Here is a 17,500-nt window from a genome sequence, read left to right as displayed (position 1 = left end):
GCGTGTGTGTGTGCGTGTGTGTGTGTGTGTGTGTGTGCGTGCGTGCGTGCGTGTGTGCGTGCATGTGTGTGTGTGCGTGTGTGTGTGTGTGCGTGCGTGTGTGTGTGTGTGCTCCAGGTTCCTGTCCCATGTGAGTCCGTACACAGAGACCCCAGTGGTGGCGTGTGCCGTGTCTGGGTTCCTAGCAGCGTTCCTGGCTCTGCTGGTCAGTCTGAGGGACCTGATTGAGATGATGTCCATCGGCACATTGCTGGCGTACACGCTGGTGTCTGTGTGTGTGCTACTGCTGCGCTATCAGCCTGAAGGAGACGGATTCACAGACGTTCTCCCAGACGAGTTTCAGAAGAGTAAAGAGGGCGTGCTGGCGGATCGTGAGCGTGACATTTACTCCTCCACCGCTGATGGAGACGAGTATGGCAACACGTGCGGAGCCAAAAACCTTCCCTCACAAGGTGACGATGAGATGCTGATCAGCAAATCAGACTCCGGTGGCTACCAGTCAGAGTCCTCGGGGTACAGTGAGGGCGAGAAAGGGGCGGAGCTTGATGACTCAGACAGTGCTGTGACGTCCATGTTGAAGCGAGTGCTCGGTGGGAATTACTACACACTTCGGATGCGACTTGGACTTCCAGAACCGGGCTCTCAGCCCACACCAGCTACAGGACGCACCGTCACCTACTGCGTCCTCGTCCTGTTTGTCCTCACCTTCCTGCTTTGGGCCTTCATCATATATGGCCTCGACCGAGCCTCATCAGGTGCTTGTTGGGTTCTGGTCCCGCTCGTCATCGGCATCATCGTCCTTATGGCCTCTTTAATCATCGTTATTCTACAGCAGCCTCAGAGTCCCAAAAGGTTACCGTACATGGCACCATGCGTCCCTTTTGTGCCCACAGCTGCCATTTTGGTGAACATCTACCTGATGCTCAAGCTGTCCAGCATTACCTGGGTCCGCTTCGTTGTGTGGTGCTCTATAGGTACAGCAACTTTTCCACTCAACAACTAAAGAGATACTGAACCCTTTACATATGAGCTCAGAATGATGTCACTGTCTCAGAGCTCGTTTTGTGCTGCAGCTGATTTCAGCATCACTCTGATTGAGGACCTTGTTATAATGTTCTGTAATGAACTACAGGTCTGTCGTCATGTCCAGTTATGATACATAAAAACTTAATCTATGAAATGTTTACGACCAGGTCTGAAACTTTGGCATCACTCCATGTAGCATGTTTAGGGAAAATGTCGATCTTTTTATTGAGATCTGCTGATTTTAATTTCTCACTGTTTTGTAGGTGTGATGATTTATTTTGGATATGGGATGTGGAACAGTTCTCTGGAGCTGATTGCACGGGAGGAGGAAGCCCACGCCAGCTCGTATCAGAGGTATGACGCTGAAGTGGATGACAGCTTCAGGGGGGGTGTTGACCTTCACGCTCAGGAGGATGGAGAAGGAGGACTCTATCAGGGCTGGGCAGCTGAGGAGAGGGGCTACCAGAACCAGAACCAGGACCAGAACCAGTACCAGAACTACCAGCAGTAGGTGATGAACACAGGACGTTGACCAGAGGTCAGCAATCCCGAGTCAGGAGAAGTCGAGGTTTCCAGCAGCTGCTCAGTGAGGATCTGCCTCTAGTGTGTGTGAAAGTGTTGACTCTCTTTACTGTTTATTCAACTTTATTTTAGTGCTGTTTTGGTTTTATTTGCTTGAACGTGGTATATTTATGTTTATAAACTTAAGAATTATTGGCACCCTTCATGAAAAATAAGGCACTCACAAGTCGCTCACACGTCACTCACACGGCACTCACACGTCACTCACAAGTCACTCACACGGCACTCACAAGTCACTCACACGTCACTCACACGGCACTCACACGTCACTCACACGTCACTCACAAGTCACTCACACGGCACTCACACGTCACTCACACGTCACTCACAAGTCACTCACACGTCACTCACAAGTCACTCACACGGCACTCACACGGCACTCACACGTCACTCACAAGTCACTCACACGGCACTCACACGTCACTCACAAGTCACTCACACGGCACTCACACGTCACTCACACGTCACTCACACATCACTCACACATCACTCACACGTCACTCACACGGCACTCACACGTCACTCACAAGTCACTCACACGGCACTCACACGTCACTCACAAGTCACTCACACGGCACTCACACGGCACTCACAAGTCACTCACACGTCACTCACAAGTCACTCACACGTCACTCACACGTCACTCACAAGTCACTCACACGTCACTCACACATCACTCACACGTCACTCACACGGCACTCACACGTCACTCACAAGTCACTCACAAGTCACTCACACGTCACTCACAAGTCACTCACACGTCACTCACACATCACTCACACGTCACTCACACGTCACTCACACATCACTCACACGTCACTCACAAGACACAAATGATTAAATCTAAAGCATTTAAGGGTTTTACAACAGGGTGTTTCTGTATCTGAGAACCAGCTATCCAAACTCCCTCGAGTTCATGAAACTCTCAAACTGCCAGTGTGTGTGTGTATATGTGTGTGTGTGTGTGTTCCACACTGATAAAGCACATACACACACACAGTTATTGTAGAAATGTAGGTTTGTAAAGGTTCTCTGATCGTCGCTCTTCCTGTAGAACCCTACACCATAGTGGTGTGTGCACGACTGGAACAGAACCCATGAATCCTTCTTGCTTTATGAAGCTATGAATCATGAATCCTACACTAAAGTGTTTCTGTGTCAGACATTTACACTGAATGATGTAGATGATCTAAAGAACTCCTGAAGAACCTCCAGATCTCGGCGTGTTAGAGGAACGTAGATGATGCAGAGAGAAGACCGCTTTACAGCGTCGGTGTTTTATTTGTAAAGTTCATCGTATAGAAATATTATTACTGAATTTACTGAACACATTAAAGGCCTCTTCAGGAAGTCCTGCAGTGACGACATCACAGTGAGGTCTCTGCACACACACACACGAGGACAAAACCTTTTAGATCGCAGCTCAGAGTTTAAATTCAGCCTCCTGTGAAATATATCACATAAAAATATATTGAACTGAAATTGTGTCATATTTTACAGAATGTGTGTGAAAAAGTATCGTAAAAAATGAGAATATGGATAATAAAATCAAAGGAATGAGAAAAGTAGCAGAAGTTTCACTACACGAGTCGTGATCAGTTCATTCACACACTGCTGTTCGTTTTTAAACTTCTCTGTGAATAGTGTGACGTGTCCAAAGTCCTGTGAGAACAACAACACAAAGAAAGGAGGAATTAAACACAACGCAAATATCGTTAACGAGCCGCGTGAGAAAAAGACGAAAAAACGGTCCGATCTGTCGCTATTGAAGGTGTCCTGGCTTTGAGTCTGCAGATTTCCTGAGGGATCCTGAGCAGGAAAGAGTGAAGAGCTTTACAGGAAAAAACACAGAGAAGACACCCGGCCTTCCTGCACCTCTGGCTTCCTGCCTGTCTGCCGTCTGCGTGTCAGATGGACCCGGCTTTATCTTTTTACTTTCAGACCACAGCAGATGATTGAACACAGTCTGAGATGAATTAGAAATAAAGGAAAAATTTCAGCACTCCTGCAAAAGACTTAAAAGTAAAAGAACAAAGAGAACGGATTAAAGGCAGGTTTTTTTTTTTTAGCTTGGCCTCGTTTTCAGGGTCCGTGCCGAGACAGAACCTTTTATCCAGACAGGAATAAAAATTGTTTTGAGTAGATGTTGTGCTTTGCTTGTATCTGTGTGGAAAATCCCCATGCGTGTGTGTGTGTGTGTGAAACAGAAAGAGAGAAAGAGAGAGAGAGAGAGACAGACAGAGAGAGACAGACAGAAAGAGACAGACAGAGAGAGACAGAGAGACTGATAAACTTTTCATCTCTGTTTGACGTCTCTGCTCTCAGACGTGAGCGCTCTTGGCGTGATTGTTTGAGGCCTCGATGGAGTCGGTGAGTCCGTGATGTTTCGAGTAGTAGAGGCGCTTTTCAGGACGTTGAGCCGGAGCATCGTCGCTTCCTGTGCAGAAGGTCAGAACCGATCCCCCGAGGAAACAGAGGGCAGAACCCAACCACCCGGCATACAGAGAGAACCCGAACGACATCAGGCTGTCTTCATAATGAGCTCCGATCGGGAACCACACCGTCGACACCAAACCGCACACCGCTGCAGACAGACAAACTTAATTAAATTCACTTTATACTTTTTTTCTGTCACACAAACGATTACATTCTAAAATAAAGCCAAAGCTGTAATCTGTGGAGAACAAGATCTCTCCACGAGTAGAACCCAAGGCCTGAAGCTGCCAAGCTCCACCTCAGTGTGCAGAGCTGTACGGACGGCTCAGGGTCACCAACACGAGCTTAATGCTAATCGTGACAAATTTCTCCCTAAAACTAACAGATTATTTACTGAACACACATTAAATAGCATGACGATGTAGAACAATAAAATCAGCGTAAGCAGGATAAGGATGACCACAACCCATCGTCTGAGTCGTGTCCCAGGCAGAAGAAGAGGAAGAAGAAGTGATTTAATGTGTACAGTTTGTGAAGACCACAAAGAAACATGAAGGCCTTCACTATCACTCGTCTGTGGTTTGTACACCATCAGTCCTGACAGACAAAATAAAGATAAAGAGATGTGATATAAAGTTTATACAATAACACCACCTTACATTCTCAACCTAACCCTGAAACTCTGAGTCCTGACTGTTAGAACAGATAAAGTGTAAAGACTGCACTACAGAACCAATGGGCAGAAGTGTGAGAGATGCCACCTGGTGTAATCCTGGGTCCAGAGGGACTCTCAGGGTCAGACTCTCCTACAGGATGGAGGAAATCGCTGTCTGATGGTGAAGCCCTGCTCCATCTACAGTTCTGTACTGTGGTTAGTTAATGTTTCACGTTGAGAGACGGTTCCAAAAAGGACATGGGTTCAGCGCCCAAACCAGACCTGATTCGCATCCTGAATCTAACTTGAACTGGATAAAAATGCAGCATAGTCTCGAGCTCTGAGCAGAAAAAAATCTAAAGTTTAATAAAGTTTAATAAAGTTTAATAATACTTTAGAATCTAAACATTATTATGTTATTACTGAGCAAACGCACGAGACGTAGAGAAGGAAGAAAAAAATGATCACAGAATCAACCTGGTTATAATAATGTGTGTGAGAGAGAGAGGGAGAGAGAGGGAGAGAAAGGGAGAGAGAGACAGCAGAAAGAGAGAGAGAGGGAGAGAGAGGGAGACAGCAGAAAGAGAGAGAGAGGGAGACAGGAGAAAGAGAGAGAGGGAGAGGGAGAGAGCGCGAGAGAGAGGGGGACAGAGGGAGAGAGAGAGACAGACAGACAGAGAGAGGGAGAGAGAGAGAGAGAGAGAGAGAGAGAGAGAGAGAGAGAGAAAACAGATGCTCATTAGGTGCTCATGCAGCTTCACTCTGCACTTCACATGCATCTCTCCTGCTGATTGACATGTGGGGGTAATTTAGTGTCATCAGTTCATCTCCTGGAGCTGGGAGGAGAGCAGAGAACCCACCGGAGCAGCAGACAGAACGTGGGAAACTCCACATAGACATGAGGATGGTGTTGTGATCTGTTAGAAAGCATCACTCACACACGATCAGAGCGAGGATTCCCCCGAACAAAGCTCGTTTCCGTTTGGTTCCGTCGCTCTCATCACCCACTCTGACGCAGGGCGTCGCCAAGAGCGCCAGCAGCACCGACGGGAGGCCGAGGAGCGACGCAGACACCATCAGCGCCCGAGACGTCTGGATGTAAGCTACAGAGAAAAGATCAAACATGTCACACAGAAGCTCAATCACATGTGGTGGAGCTCCGTCTCTGGTTTACACCAACACTAACATCACCGTCATCATTTCACAAAGCAGAGAAAAACATCCTGAAATCTTATTTAAAGCCTCTTAACTTCTGTCTCACTTTTTTAAAACATAAATAAATTCATTTATCAAGATTATAAAAACTATTTCTGAAATAATGCTTTATCTTTTCAGGTCCACACTGAACACAAAACATTAGCTGTGACGCTTCACTGAACAGAAAGTCTTTATTCAGGGTCGATTTGAAAGATTTTACAGTCTAATAAAATATCACACTATAGGAAATAACGTTTCTGACACGTGTTTATTCGCTCACGTGTTTACACGGATGTGTGACGGCACAAATAAAAACACTTAACAAAACAGTAATAAAATGTAATAAAGGTGTGTTAATGTTCCTAAAACCTTTATTACACATATATTTAGAGCAATGTGATTATTATTATCATTACTCTGTGGAATAACTCGACTCACCCCAAACTCAAGTTCTATCATTTCTGAATTAATTCTATTCAACAGAAGCAACATATTTCAGTCTTCACTGTTTTAGAATAAAAACTTTACATGTCTTTATTTTCTGCACCTTAAACTACACGCTCAGTTGTAGGTACCGAAGGTGAAGGAGGTGTGTGTGTGTGTGTGTGTGTGTGTGTGTGTGTGTGTCTGTCACCAGGTAAAGCGAGGATCTGGTTGAAAGTTGAACAGTGATACAGCGCTGTAGAAACCACACACTCGACCCATAAGCCTTTGGACTCGAGCTCGTCCATCTTCAGACAGGTTTGAAGGCCGAAGCTGCAGGTGTTCACCCAGTCATTAGTGCACGTGGCCAGCAGGAGGCAGATCCACCCTGAGCAGATCCCAAAGGATCCACACAGCAAGCGACAGCTTAGAGACATGATCCCACAGATCACACACACTCACACTCACTTACACACTCACTCAAACTAACACTTACACACTCACACACACAAACAAACACCAACACTCACACACACACACACACACATACACGCACACACTCACACACACATACACGCACACACTCACACACACAGCCCTATAAATTAAACCCTAAAAAAAGCTCAGATGTTCTTCACAGCACAAATGTTGAAGCATCTTCTTCTCCTTTTTCTTCTTCTGATGGCACACACACACTCACACACACGCACACACACTCACACACACGCACACACACTTTCAACACAAAGTCCAGAGAAATTATATATAAAAATATCGATGTAAAGCGGGTTTTATACTCCCCCCCCCGCCCATAGCCACGCCCTCTTTTTAAACTTTCAGCCAATCACATGAATGTCCATATCGGAGCAAAATATCATGTGTGCACGTGACTGTAAAATACAGTTTATTTAATCCCAAAATCTATCAGATTTAATCCCAAAATCTATCTAAAACCTTCACAAACACAAACACTATTTAAACACCTTCTTCTTAGTAAAACGTTCTTCTTAGTTCTGTGTATTTCACCAGTTGTATGTGGAAAATGACAATAAAAAGCTCTTGAATTGAACTAAAGAGAACTTTTATTTACAGATGTTTCACCTTTTTTACCCGTTTTTGTCTAAAGGAAATTACACACGAAACAAACTGGTATAAGTGTGAACATTTAACTCGTTTACTAATAAACATATTATGTGCAAAGAATAAGTCTTGTAAAAAAAAAAAAGTACTTTAAGAGTGTAGATTTAATTTTGTGTTTTATTTATATTTAAATATTCAGAGCAAATCTCCGAGTGTTTTATTTTTTATAGATTTTAAGTGATTACTCTGAAATGATATCTCGCCTGCCATCTAGCGGTCGTTTGGTGAGCTGCAGTAACAAAGGAAAAGAAAAAGAAATTGAACTAGAAATAAAAACAAGACGCCCTGTGATGGGGTGGCACTCCGTCCAGGGTGTATCCTGCCTCGATGCCCCGATGACGCCTGAGATAGACACAGGCTCCCCGTGACGTTCGGATACACGGTAGGAAATGAGTGAGTGAATGAATAAAAACAAGAGAAGCTTCTTCAGCCTAAAATGAAATTTTGAGACGGATTTGTTTATAACAAAGCTGTGTGCATTTGCAGAGAGATGAATAAAGTAAAACAACTTGCAAGGGTTCAGTAACAAAATGTAGTTTGTTTAATTAAATAATCAAAAATGGCACAAGAAAGGTCATGTAACTGTGACAAACAACACTTGAATGACACGAGATTATAGTACAATGTCTACAGCAGTTTTATAAGGTCTCCATGTCAGAAAAAGGCACCACCTTCGCTGTACCTTCGTTAGGTGAGACTGTGTGTTAAGTACCTGTGTACTGCCACGTGTTCCGGTTCACGCTTCAACTGGAGTGAAGATGCTTTGATAAAATTTCGTTTCATTTCATTTAGCCTACATAATCTTATCAGCATGACAAACAACTTTTTTTTTTTTTTTTTAAAAATGCTTAAAAATTTCAAATCGCTTGCATTTGTATTTCCTAGAGCCTTAGAAGACAAATATATTAAATATTACAAATCCTTCACAAAACATTTGTATAGATTTATACACACAGAGCACTGCATCGTTATACATGTACACATATACAGTACAATAAGAAAATATCTACAACAGGAAAGGGAGGGACATGCGCACAATAATAGCACTTCCATTCTTTTCTAATTCCTCCACAGACACAGGACGCGTCCTTTTAGTGAAAAATAGAAACTCGACAAACCCTGATTATGATTTCGATCCGATCGGCTACAAAAAGAAGCAGACACGAACATTTCCCTCGTACTAGGACTGATACAGATCTCGCATTATGTTCACAGAAATTAAGGGAACCATTATATTGCTATCATGCTTTCAGACAGAGGCTAAAGGTTACGGAAGGCTACTGTAATGTTAGTCTAAATCAGTTCAAGCAAAAATACACACATTACCTCGACACGTTGACTTCACCGCATGAATCTCTTTAAAGATTAAAGTGCACAAAATGGCTCTATTCTATTGGCAAGTGCTCTGATCAAACCTCTCTCTCTCTCTCTCTCTCTCTCTCTCTCTCTCTCCCCCTGTCTCTGTCTCTCTCTCTCTGGTTTTCGTCTCTTTACCTCCCTCCTTCTTTCAGCGAGTTGATTCGGGCACAGATTTTGAGCGCGGGTCCCAGTTTGACGTTCATGGCACTCATCAGGTGATCTTCAGTGAGCAGCAGCAGAGCCTGTCCATCGATCTCCTGCGCTCGAAACGATTCGGCGATGTCCTGACACCCTGAGGAGGTCACGTAGAGGTCAACATTTAGGAAAAAGACAAAACCTCAAATCAAACACAGAACATTAAACAGATTCAGAGAGTTTTCTCTTTGTGTCAGCAGAGTTTTAAGATGGTTCCTCATCACACTGTATGGGATCCTGATAAACTCTGTACACTGTGTGATAGCGAATGTTCTCCGTGTCACACCATGAGACCTTAATCACAGCTTTCTCTCACACTCACTGACTGCCGTTGGACACAGAAAATCAGTCACATTCTGTGCTCGAGCACCACGATCTCATGACTGAAGACTTCTTTAGGTTTTAGTCTGTGACACTGAACTGAAAGTCACACAGCGAACCCCAGACTCCCTTATCCAGAGTGACTTACAATTTATTTCAATTTATACAACTGAGCAATTGAGGGTTAAGGGCCTTGCTCAGGCTCAGGGGCCCAGCAGTGGCAGCCAGGTGGACCTGGGATTCGAACTCTTGACCTTCCGTCCAGTCGTCCAACACCTGCACCAAACTTGGGTTTAAAACAATCTGCAAGTGTGAAAAAGCTTGTGATGTCTGAAGGCACACCACCAAAGAGCCACGTGTTTTCACCTGGTAGACTGGAAATGAAGCTCCACACTTGGTCTACGGACCACTGCGCAGGTTTGGAGTGTGAAGAAAGGTCTGTGGGTGACACCAAGTCCAGAGGAGAAGTCGGAGCGCTTTTAGTCTCGCTGCTCCTGGGTTCTCTCTCTCGCACGCTCTGCTCTGTGTGTCTGCGCAGTCGCGTCTTCATCGGAGCAGCTGCCTCGTCCTCTCCCTCCTGCAGGGGGCGCTGGAGAATCCGCCACTGCTCTGTGGTGCCATGTTTGACCTGCAACATACCAGAAGCACTTACAGCATTCACATCAATATATTTATATATTTTTACATGTTTTTGATTTGACGTTGTGATGTTGAGTTAAATGAGAAATCAGAACAGACCTGTTGGAAGTTTTCCTCCTCGATCTCGTCCTCTGCTCCGTTAAACTCAGATCGATGTCCTTCACTCACGCAGCGTCTCAGAGCTCGGAAACGTTTGGTGTAGCTGAACCTAGAGACAGAAAAACCCCAGCATGATGATGAAGGTTGATTTAATCCCCCTGACCAAACCCAGCTCTCAGCATATCCACAGTCTGCCTTCACACCACATCCTGTCCCCGTTCTCACACACACACACACACACACACACACACACACACAAACACACACACACACACACATTAAACACAGCTCCTGTTTGTTGAACTTAAACACGAAACTCGTTAATTAGTTTCCTAAAACTCGTCTGTCTGAGTGAACCGATGGCTTCTGTTTGCTCGTATGCGACTCGCCGGGCTTCATTTAAACTGTTCTAGAAGCAGATTTCTGCACACAGGAAACAACAGTGACACTTTCCACAGTGCGGCCAGTGGCGTGAGGCCGTCATCGTTCCTGTGTGAGGAACCTCATCTTTACAAACCAGAACACGTTTCAGTGCAGAATAAAGATATCAAATAGCCGCCTGATGGAGGTTTAGTGTATGTGATTCACACCATGGATAAAGGGTTTCAGTCTGAATCTCTGTGCATGTGTCCCGGGTCTCCGGCTTCCTCTCACATCCCACAAACATCCTGGCGGTGTGAGTGACGAGCCGGACCGCTATCCTGACTCCCTGTTGCATTCCCTCCTCACCAGTCCATTCACTGCCACACAGATCAGGACAACAAGCTTACTGAAGGTGAACGTAGATCGATGTCGTACCTCTTGGCACAGGATTTGGAGCAGAAGCGTTTGGAGCGGTTGAAGGTTTGCGCAGTTCCTTTCCTCTTACAGAAGTGACACTGCAGCACGAGTTTGTGTCCCACACCGACGCCGTCTACACACAGACACCAAGAACAAATGACACGACTGTACAGCGTCCAGAGGACACCGGAGACATCAAGACACGAAGATATTAAACACAAAAAAATCACCTCATGCCTTTTTTAAACCTCTTCTTTGTATTAATACTAATATCTAACACCAGTGATATCTAACACCAGTGATATCTAACACCAGTGATATCTAACACCAGTGATATCTAACACCAGTGATATCTAACATCTCTGTAATGTCTGTGATTATTATTACAGTCTGATAAACTTACTGAGAGTTTGTCAGGATTTTCATCAAAGTTTTGCAAAAACACAGAAAGGGACGTTGTTACGGTGAGTGTAATGTTTGTGTTGTGCTGTAGGACGTGTCACTGAGTCTGAGCTGAAACTCACTGTTTGTGACGGAAACCTCGTCGTCCGAGTCGGTCGAGTTGTCGGGGGATTCTGAGGTGGTGTGAAACACGTCCGGTCCGCTCGCCCCGTTCAGTCCTGAAGCACGGCGCGGGTCCACCATCAGAGACGAGCCGCTCACCTGCACGATATAAAACACACCCCGGAGTGAAGAACATATCAGCATTAATATCATACAAGCAATATGAATTCTGCTGATTTTATGTCGCTCTATTAATAAACAAACATCATAATAACCTTTTATTAAGCTGCTCAGTGTCCACATGTACAGTCTGATTAAAGCTGGGTTAGGGATTAGGGTTAAGGACTTTCTACAGACTGACAAACTTCACACTATGCAAATCTCTGTAGAACCGTGTTTTTCTATCAGATATCTATCACTGATCTCCAGAATGTTGTATTGTTTGTGACTAAAGTACCGGGAACGGTTCCAGTCCTTCCTGAATGATGAAGCCGTCCACCAGGTGAGTGAGGACGAGCGGTTTGCTGGGTTCGGTCAGTCCCGTGCGGCCGGACGACGGCTCCTGAGCGGGAGCTCGCTCTGAAACGGATAGTAGTTTGGAGGGAGAGCTCTGGCCGGGGGGCGACACGGCCGAGGATCGTATTGTAGAGGACAGGACTGGGGACAGATCCGAGCACAGGCTGGAGACGGCTGGAGTATCAACAGAAACGTGGTCAATGTTGACATTTTAATATATAAATATTAGTTAAACTACAGTGAAAATGTTTCTGCAGTCCTGAATACCTGAGTGATTGTCTGTGTGAGAGGACGTTTCCTTACAGACGTCTTCTCGTCCAGCAGTCGGTGCTACAGAGACAAAGGACATCTTCTGGGACCTCGGCTCTTCTGTACACACCACTGGGCGTTTACACACCTGACACACACACAAACCTCTGTTTAAAACCTTCTTCAAACACACACACACACACACACACACACACACACACACACACACACACACACACACACACACACACACAAACACACACACCCCAACTACAAATACACAGAAATATACATATTGTCATTTTATTATATAATTTATTCACTCTGTGAAGCTGAACACAAAAGATTTAATTTGATCATAAATATAAATTATATCCTCGTTTCCTGGACAACGCTGAGTGTTACTCACTGTAGGCTTGTCCATGGCTCCTGAAGGAGGTGGTTCCATGCCAGAGCTCTGTGATGTTTGGTTTCCTTCCACACCTTTTGTCTGTGTCGATGGCAGTTTGAGATCCTGCACAATTTCCTCGGTGCCGTTTCCCGGCTTCACCTTCAGCTTTGCACATTTCAGCTCCTTGTTTGTGTCAGTGGTGTGGGGGATGGAGGTGAGAGGGGACTGTGGAGGCATGGGGGAAGATGTGGAGACAAGCGGGAGGACCGGAGATGGAGGAGAAGCTCTTTGAGGAGATGTCCAGGTCTGTCTTGAAGGTGACAGTTGCACCAGCTGGGGGCAGGTGCTGGAGTTCTGTGGTGATGGGATCGGGCACTCTGGTTTAGCCGAGGCAGGAGAAAGCTGAGGCTTCGGCTGGGAGAGATCGTGAGACGGAGACATGGTGGAGGACTTAGGCTGGCCGTTGGTGCACTGGGTGGAAGCAGAGGCGGAGGACAGAGCAATCCTCAGGAGCTGCTTAGTGGCCAGTAAGGACCCTCCGGGGGAAGTGGAGGTCAGCGGTAGGGTTAAAGTGGGTGGGGTCAGGTGGGATCGGCTGGGATTGGGCACGGTGATGGGTACGGCGGACGTCTGGCTCAAGCCGCTCGGTGACGCCTGGGTGGAGGGACAACGCTTCAGCTCGGGGAGAGGTTTCTTTGGTACGACCGGAGAAGAAGGATGCCTCGAGGAGAACATTTGTTGTGGAATGTTGATCTGACTGTGAGGTCTCTTCAAGCTGCTGCTGCTTAACTTTTGCTTGGCCAGAGCGTGAGACTGAGCCGGAGCATAAAGAGCTGAAAGAACACATGAAGGTTTCAGAATTCAACACTAACACAAGGACAGACAGTGAGGAGACAATAAGGAGAGACAATAAGGAGAGACAATAAGGAAATGAAGAGAGACATTAAGTACAGACACTGAGGACAGACACAGAGTACAGACACTGAGGACAGACAATGAGGACAGACAGAGTACAGACACTGAGGACAGACACAGAGTACAGACACTGAGGACAGACACTGAGGACAGACACAGAGTACAGACACAGAGTACAGACACTGAGGACAGACACTGAGGACAGACACAGAGTACAGACACTGAGGACAGACACAGAGTACAGACAATGATGACAGACACAGAGGACAGACACAGAGGACAGACACAGAGGACAGACACAGAGGACAGACAATGAGGACAGACAATGAGGACAGACACAGAGGACAGACACAGAGGACAGACACAGAGGACAGACACAGAGTACAGACAATGATGACAGACAATGATGACAGACAATGATGACAGACACAGAGTACAGACACAGAGTACAGACACAGAGTACAGACACTGAGGACAGACACTGAGGACAGATACAGAGTACAGACACTGAGGACAGACAATGAGGACAGACACAGAGTACAGACAATGATGACAGACACAGAGGACAGACACTGAGGACAGACACAGAGTACAGACACAGAGGACAGACACAGAGTACAGACACAGAGGACAGACACAGAGGACAGACACAGAGGACAGACAATGATGACAGACAATGATGACAGACACAGAGTACAGACAATGAGGACAGACACTGAGGACAGACACAGAGTACAGACACAGAGTACAGACACTGAGGACAGACACTGAGGACAGATACAGAGTACAGACACTGAGGACAGACAATGAGGACAGACACAGAGTACAGACAATGATGACAGACACAGAGGACAGACACTGAGGACAGACACAGAGGACAGACACAGAGGACAGACACAGAGGACAGACACAGAGGACAGACACAGAGGACAGACGAGTACTCAGGTCTGTAAATACTCTTACTGTACATTACTATTCGTCAGTATACATATACATTTCTGCCTGAGATGAAATGTTCAGGAATAAACTTTAGTCCAGTAAATAAATAAATATTATATAAATAAATATAAATAAATATTATATAAATAAATATAAATAAATAAAAATAAATAAATATAAATAAATAAATATAAATAAATAAATATAAATAAATAAATATTATGTCATTCTAAAATCACTAAAATATGTAACTTACATGGAGGCGGCACTGTAAGATGGCGTACAGGCGGAGCTTTGGGCGGAGTCGAGGGTGTCGTTGAGGCTGCACTCTCTATCTTTGTGGGTGTGTCCTTCCCAGAGCTGCACGGCGGTGCGCTTGGTCTTGGGGTCAGGGTGGGCACTCGGGCACGGGTCAGGGCTGGGGGTGGACAGGGGGAGGCAGACTTGAGGGGCAGGTTCGGTGGGATGGTCAGTGTACCAGGTGGAGGTGGGCGGAGTGTCAAGCTCTGGAGCTGAAATTAACACACACACACACACACACACACACACACACACACACACACACACAATACTTACAAATACTTACAAACAGCAGTGATAAATGATAAATAAAGAGGTGATGCTGGGCGGAGCCTATGGGGCAGGGCATATAAGGGTGGAAGTGATAAACTGAAAGTGACGCACTGCACTAACGCCCTCGACCCCACCCCCCTCCTTTTTTACATGAATAGATAACATTTATTATATTTAATTACTACAATTACGGTAATTAGGCAGTTAGTATAATTATGATTACTGTTGCTTACAGTTTTAGTGATCTTTGGTTCTCAAAGCTACGTTTTTATCATCATGTGTCATATGAGGCTCAGTAATCATCTCCTAAATCACACTGCTGAAGATCTACAGAGAATCAGATGAGTGAAGAGAAGCTCACCTGTGAAGAAGAGAATCGAGGTGAAGAGGAAGAGGGAGAGGAGGAGGAAGAGGAGGAGAGGACAGGGGCATCTGGTCGCACTGTTGACGTTAGAATCAGCTTCAAGCAAGAGAGAGAAAAAGAGAGATAGGAAGAGGGAGGGAGAGGAAGAGGAAGGTAAAGAGCTGATAGTGTGGGTGTAATGGTGAGTTTCACAGTTAAGCGATGAGCTTTTGAAGTGGTAAAGAAAACCGTGTCCGCTTCAGTCCACGAGCTCATGCAGCACGAGCAGAGGTTCTGCACACACACTGAGAAACTCCTCTTCTACCAGAAAATACTCACAAACCACATGCACACTTTACTGACACAAAAACTCAGAAATGTGCACGAACGAACGTGAGAAGAGTGTTAATATTATTGTGAATAAGTGCAGCGAGAGTGGGCGGGGCCAGAGAAGGACCTTCAGAACATTTCCCCTGACAAACCAAAAGTTTCCGAGCAACATTCAGAGCGAATACAGTGAACACACGTAACAGTCGGAGGACAAACTGTAGAATAAAGACTTTAACGTCAAACTAATCCAATGACAAATAAAAGCTGGTGACATTTAAACCTACTGCAGCTTTAAAGAGTAAAAATGTCGCGTGACTCGCTAATCCGCTACGCTAAAGTAAATATCATGCTAATGCTCTTAATCCAGGACTTTATGTTGATGATTAGCTAAAGGATTAATAACCATTTAACAAGCAACTTAATGAGCTATTTAATAACACTAACTAACTAGTTAACCCATCATAACCTATCATAACCAACTATTTGATAACACTAACTAGCTAGTTAACCTATCATAACCTATCATAACCTGTCATAACCTATCATAACCTTAACATAGCTTTTTACATCTTTGATGGTGAATTTTAAACATCTATAGAAATCTGTACAAAAGACACGTTTTATTACTCATGAGATCTGAGACCTAGTGAGAAGGTCACATGAAAACTGAAGGGCTTTTATGGAGCTAGGTTGTTTTTCACTGGAGATGAAGAACCTGAGCATCTTCCACTCCTGATGAAGATCTTACACTCTGCAGCTCATCACTTTTATTTTCATTAAATTTAGAACAGCTTTTTGTTGTGAAAATGTTGTGTTTTTGTCATAAAAAGTGATGAAGTAGAAAACAGCAGAACATCTAAAACTACATCACCATAAATCATCCCTAACGTTCCCTCTGGGAGATAATCAGTGCATCTTCTCCTCTTAACGCTCTCATACTACAAACTGACTCGTGGTTCTGAGAGATTTTTGTCATCTGGACAGAAGACAGGATGTTACTCAGAGCAGAGGAGGAACACAAGCAGGTTCTTTTACCATCTGAGCCCTCAGGAGCATCTGGGTCTGGCTGGTGGGACTCTTTCCTACAAGCAGAGCCTGGGGTGAGATCTTGTGGTTGGTGCTGGTGGGGTTGGAGCTCTGGCTGGTTTGGAGGAGGGCCGCTGACCCGGGCATGATGGGACCCGACACCTGAGGAGCCACACGAGAGTGTGATGAAGGTGGAAACACAGATGATGTGAGAACACAACAGAGCGCTGAAACAGAAGCAGTTGAAGGTGTGAAGTGTTCTGAGTGTACAGTGTGTTGCAGAAGTATTGGCCCCCTGAACTTGTCTACGTTTTACACTGTAACAACATGAACGTCAAAAAACTCCACACACTGAACACTGCACACACACTCCACACACACTGAACACTGCACACACACTGAACACTGCACACTCCACACACACTGAACACTCCACACACACTGAACACTCCACACAGACTCCACACACACTGAACACTGCACACACACTGAACACTGCACACTCCACACACACTGAACACTCCACACACACTGAACACTCCACACAGACTCCACACACACTGAACAAACACTTGAACACTACACAAACACCTGAACACTGCACACACACTGAACACTCCACACACACTGAACACTCCACACACACTGAACACTCCACACACACTGAACACTCCACACACACTGAACACACTAAACACTCCACACACACTGAACACTCCACACACACTGAACACTCAACACTCCACACACACTGAACACACCACACACACTGAACACTCCACACACTGAACACTCCACACACACTGAACACTCCACACACACCAAACACACTGAACACTTCACACAGCTGGTCTTTGGGTAA

General features: G+C 45.2%; 3 protein-coding genes across 6 annotated transcripts in view; 1 reads left to right on the top strand and 2 right to left on the bottom strand.

Annotated features, from left to right (window-relative positions):
- The window catches only part of slc7a14b (solute carrier family 7 member 14b), a 13,727-nt gene extending 11,923 nt beyond the window's left edge, over positions 1-1,804 (top strand). Inside the window, exons 7-8 of the mRNA XM_027173741.2 lie at positions 118-974; positions 1,290-1,804. Of these exons, the coding sequence (XP_027029542.2) occupies positions 118-974; positions 1,290-1,537 (1,105 nt within the window). The 3' untranslated portion in view covers positions 1,538-1,804. The remainder of the gene's footprint in view (positions 1-117; positions 975-1,289) is intronic.
- Positions 1,805-2,869: 1,065 nt separating this feature from the next.
- On the bottom strand, positions 2,870-7,083 carry cldn11b (claudin 11b). Its single transcript, XM_027173739.2, has 3 exons — positions 6,531-7,083; positions 5,638-5,802; positions 2,870-4,192 (listed from the first exon to the last, which is right to left on the bottom strand). Exons 1-3 carry the CDS (start codon positions 6,754-6,756, stop codon positions 3,930-3,932), a joined length of 654 nt encoding a protein of 217 aa, XP_027029540.1. The 5' UTR covers positions 6,757-7,083; the 3' UTR covers positions 2,870-3,929.
- Positions 7,084-7,977: 894 nt separating this feature from the next.
- Positions 7,978-17,500, bottom strand: part of si:ch211-230g15.5 (polyhomeotic-like protein 3) — an 11,978-nt gene continuing 2,455 nt past the window's right edge. For 2 of the 4 annotated variants that reach the window (XM_047808667.1, XM_047808668.1), the window contains exons 4-14: positions 16,648-16,800; positions 15,301-15,399; positions 14,623-14,878; positions 12,531-13,345; positions 12,140-12,269; positions 11,814-12,046; positions 11,377-11,515; positions 10,871-10,985; positions 10,073-10,181; positions 9,701-9,962; positions 7,978-9,110 (exon numbers count right to left, since the gene is read on the bottom strand). In XM_047808667.1, coding sequence (XP_047664623.1) covers positions 8,950-9,110; positions 9,701-9,962; positions 10,073-10,181; positions 10,871-10,985; positions 11,377-11,515; positions 11,814-12,046; positions 12,140-12,269; positions 12,531-13,345; positions 14,623-14,878; positions 15,301-15,399; positions 16,648-16,800 — 2,472 coding nt within the window. In that variant the 3' untranslated portion in view covers positions 7,978-8,949. Of the gene's footprint in view, positions 9,111-9,700; positions 9,963-10,072; positions 10,182-10,662; positions 10,813-10,870; positions 10,986-11,376; positions 11,516-11,813; positions 12,047-12,139; positions 12,270-12,530; positions 13,346-14,622; positions 14,879-15,300; positions 15,400-16,647; positions 16,801-17,500 lie in introns of those variants that run through there. The other 2 variants (XM_047808669.1, XR_007139533.1) reach the window with 2 other exon arrangements.

Source organism: Tachysurus fulvidraco, chromosome 25 (genome assembly GCF_022655615.1).
Source record: "Tachysurus fulvidraco isolate hzauxx_2018 chromosome 25, HZAU_PFXX_2.0, whole genome shotgun sequence".
NCBI classification, from domain to species: Eukaryota; Metazoa; Chordata; class Actinopteri; order Siluriformes; family Bagridae; genus Tachysurus; species Tachysurus fulvidraco.
This window is presented reverse-complemented; position numbering and strand designations above follow the sequence as displayed.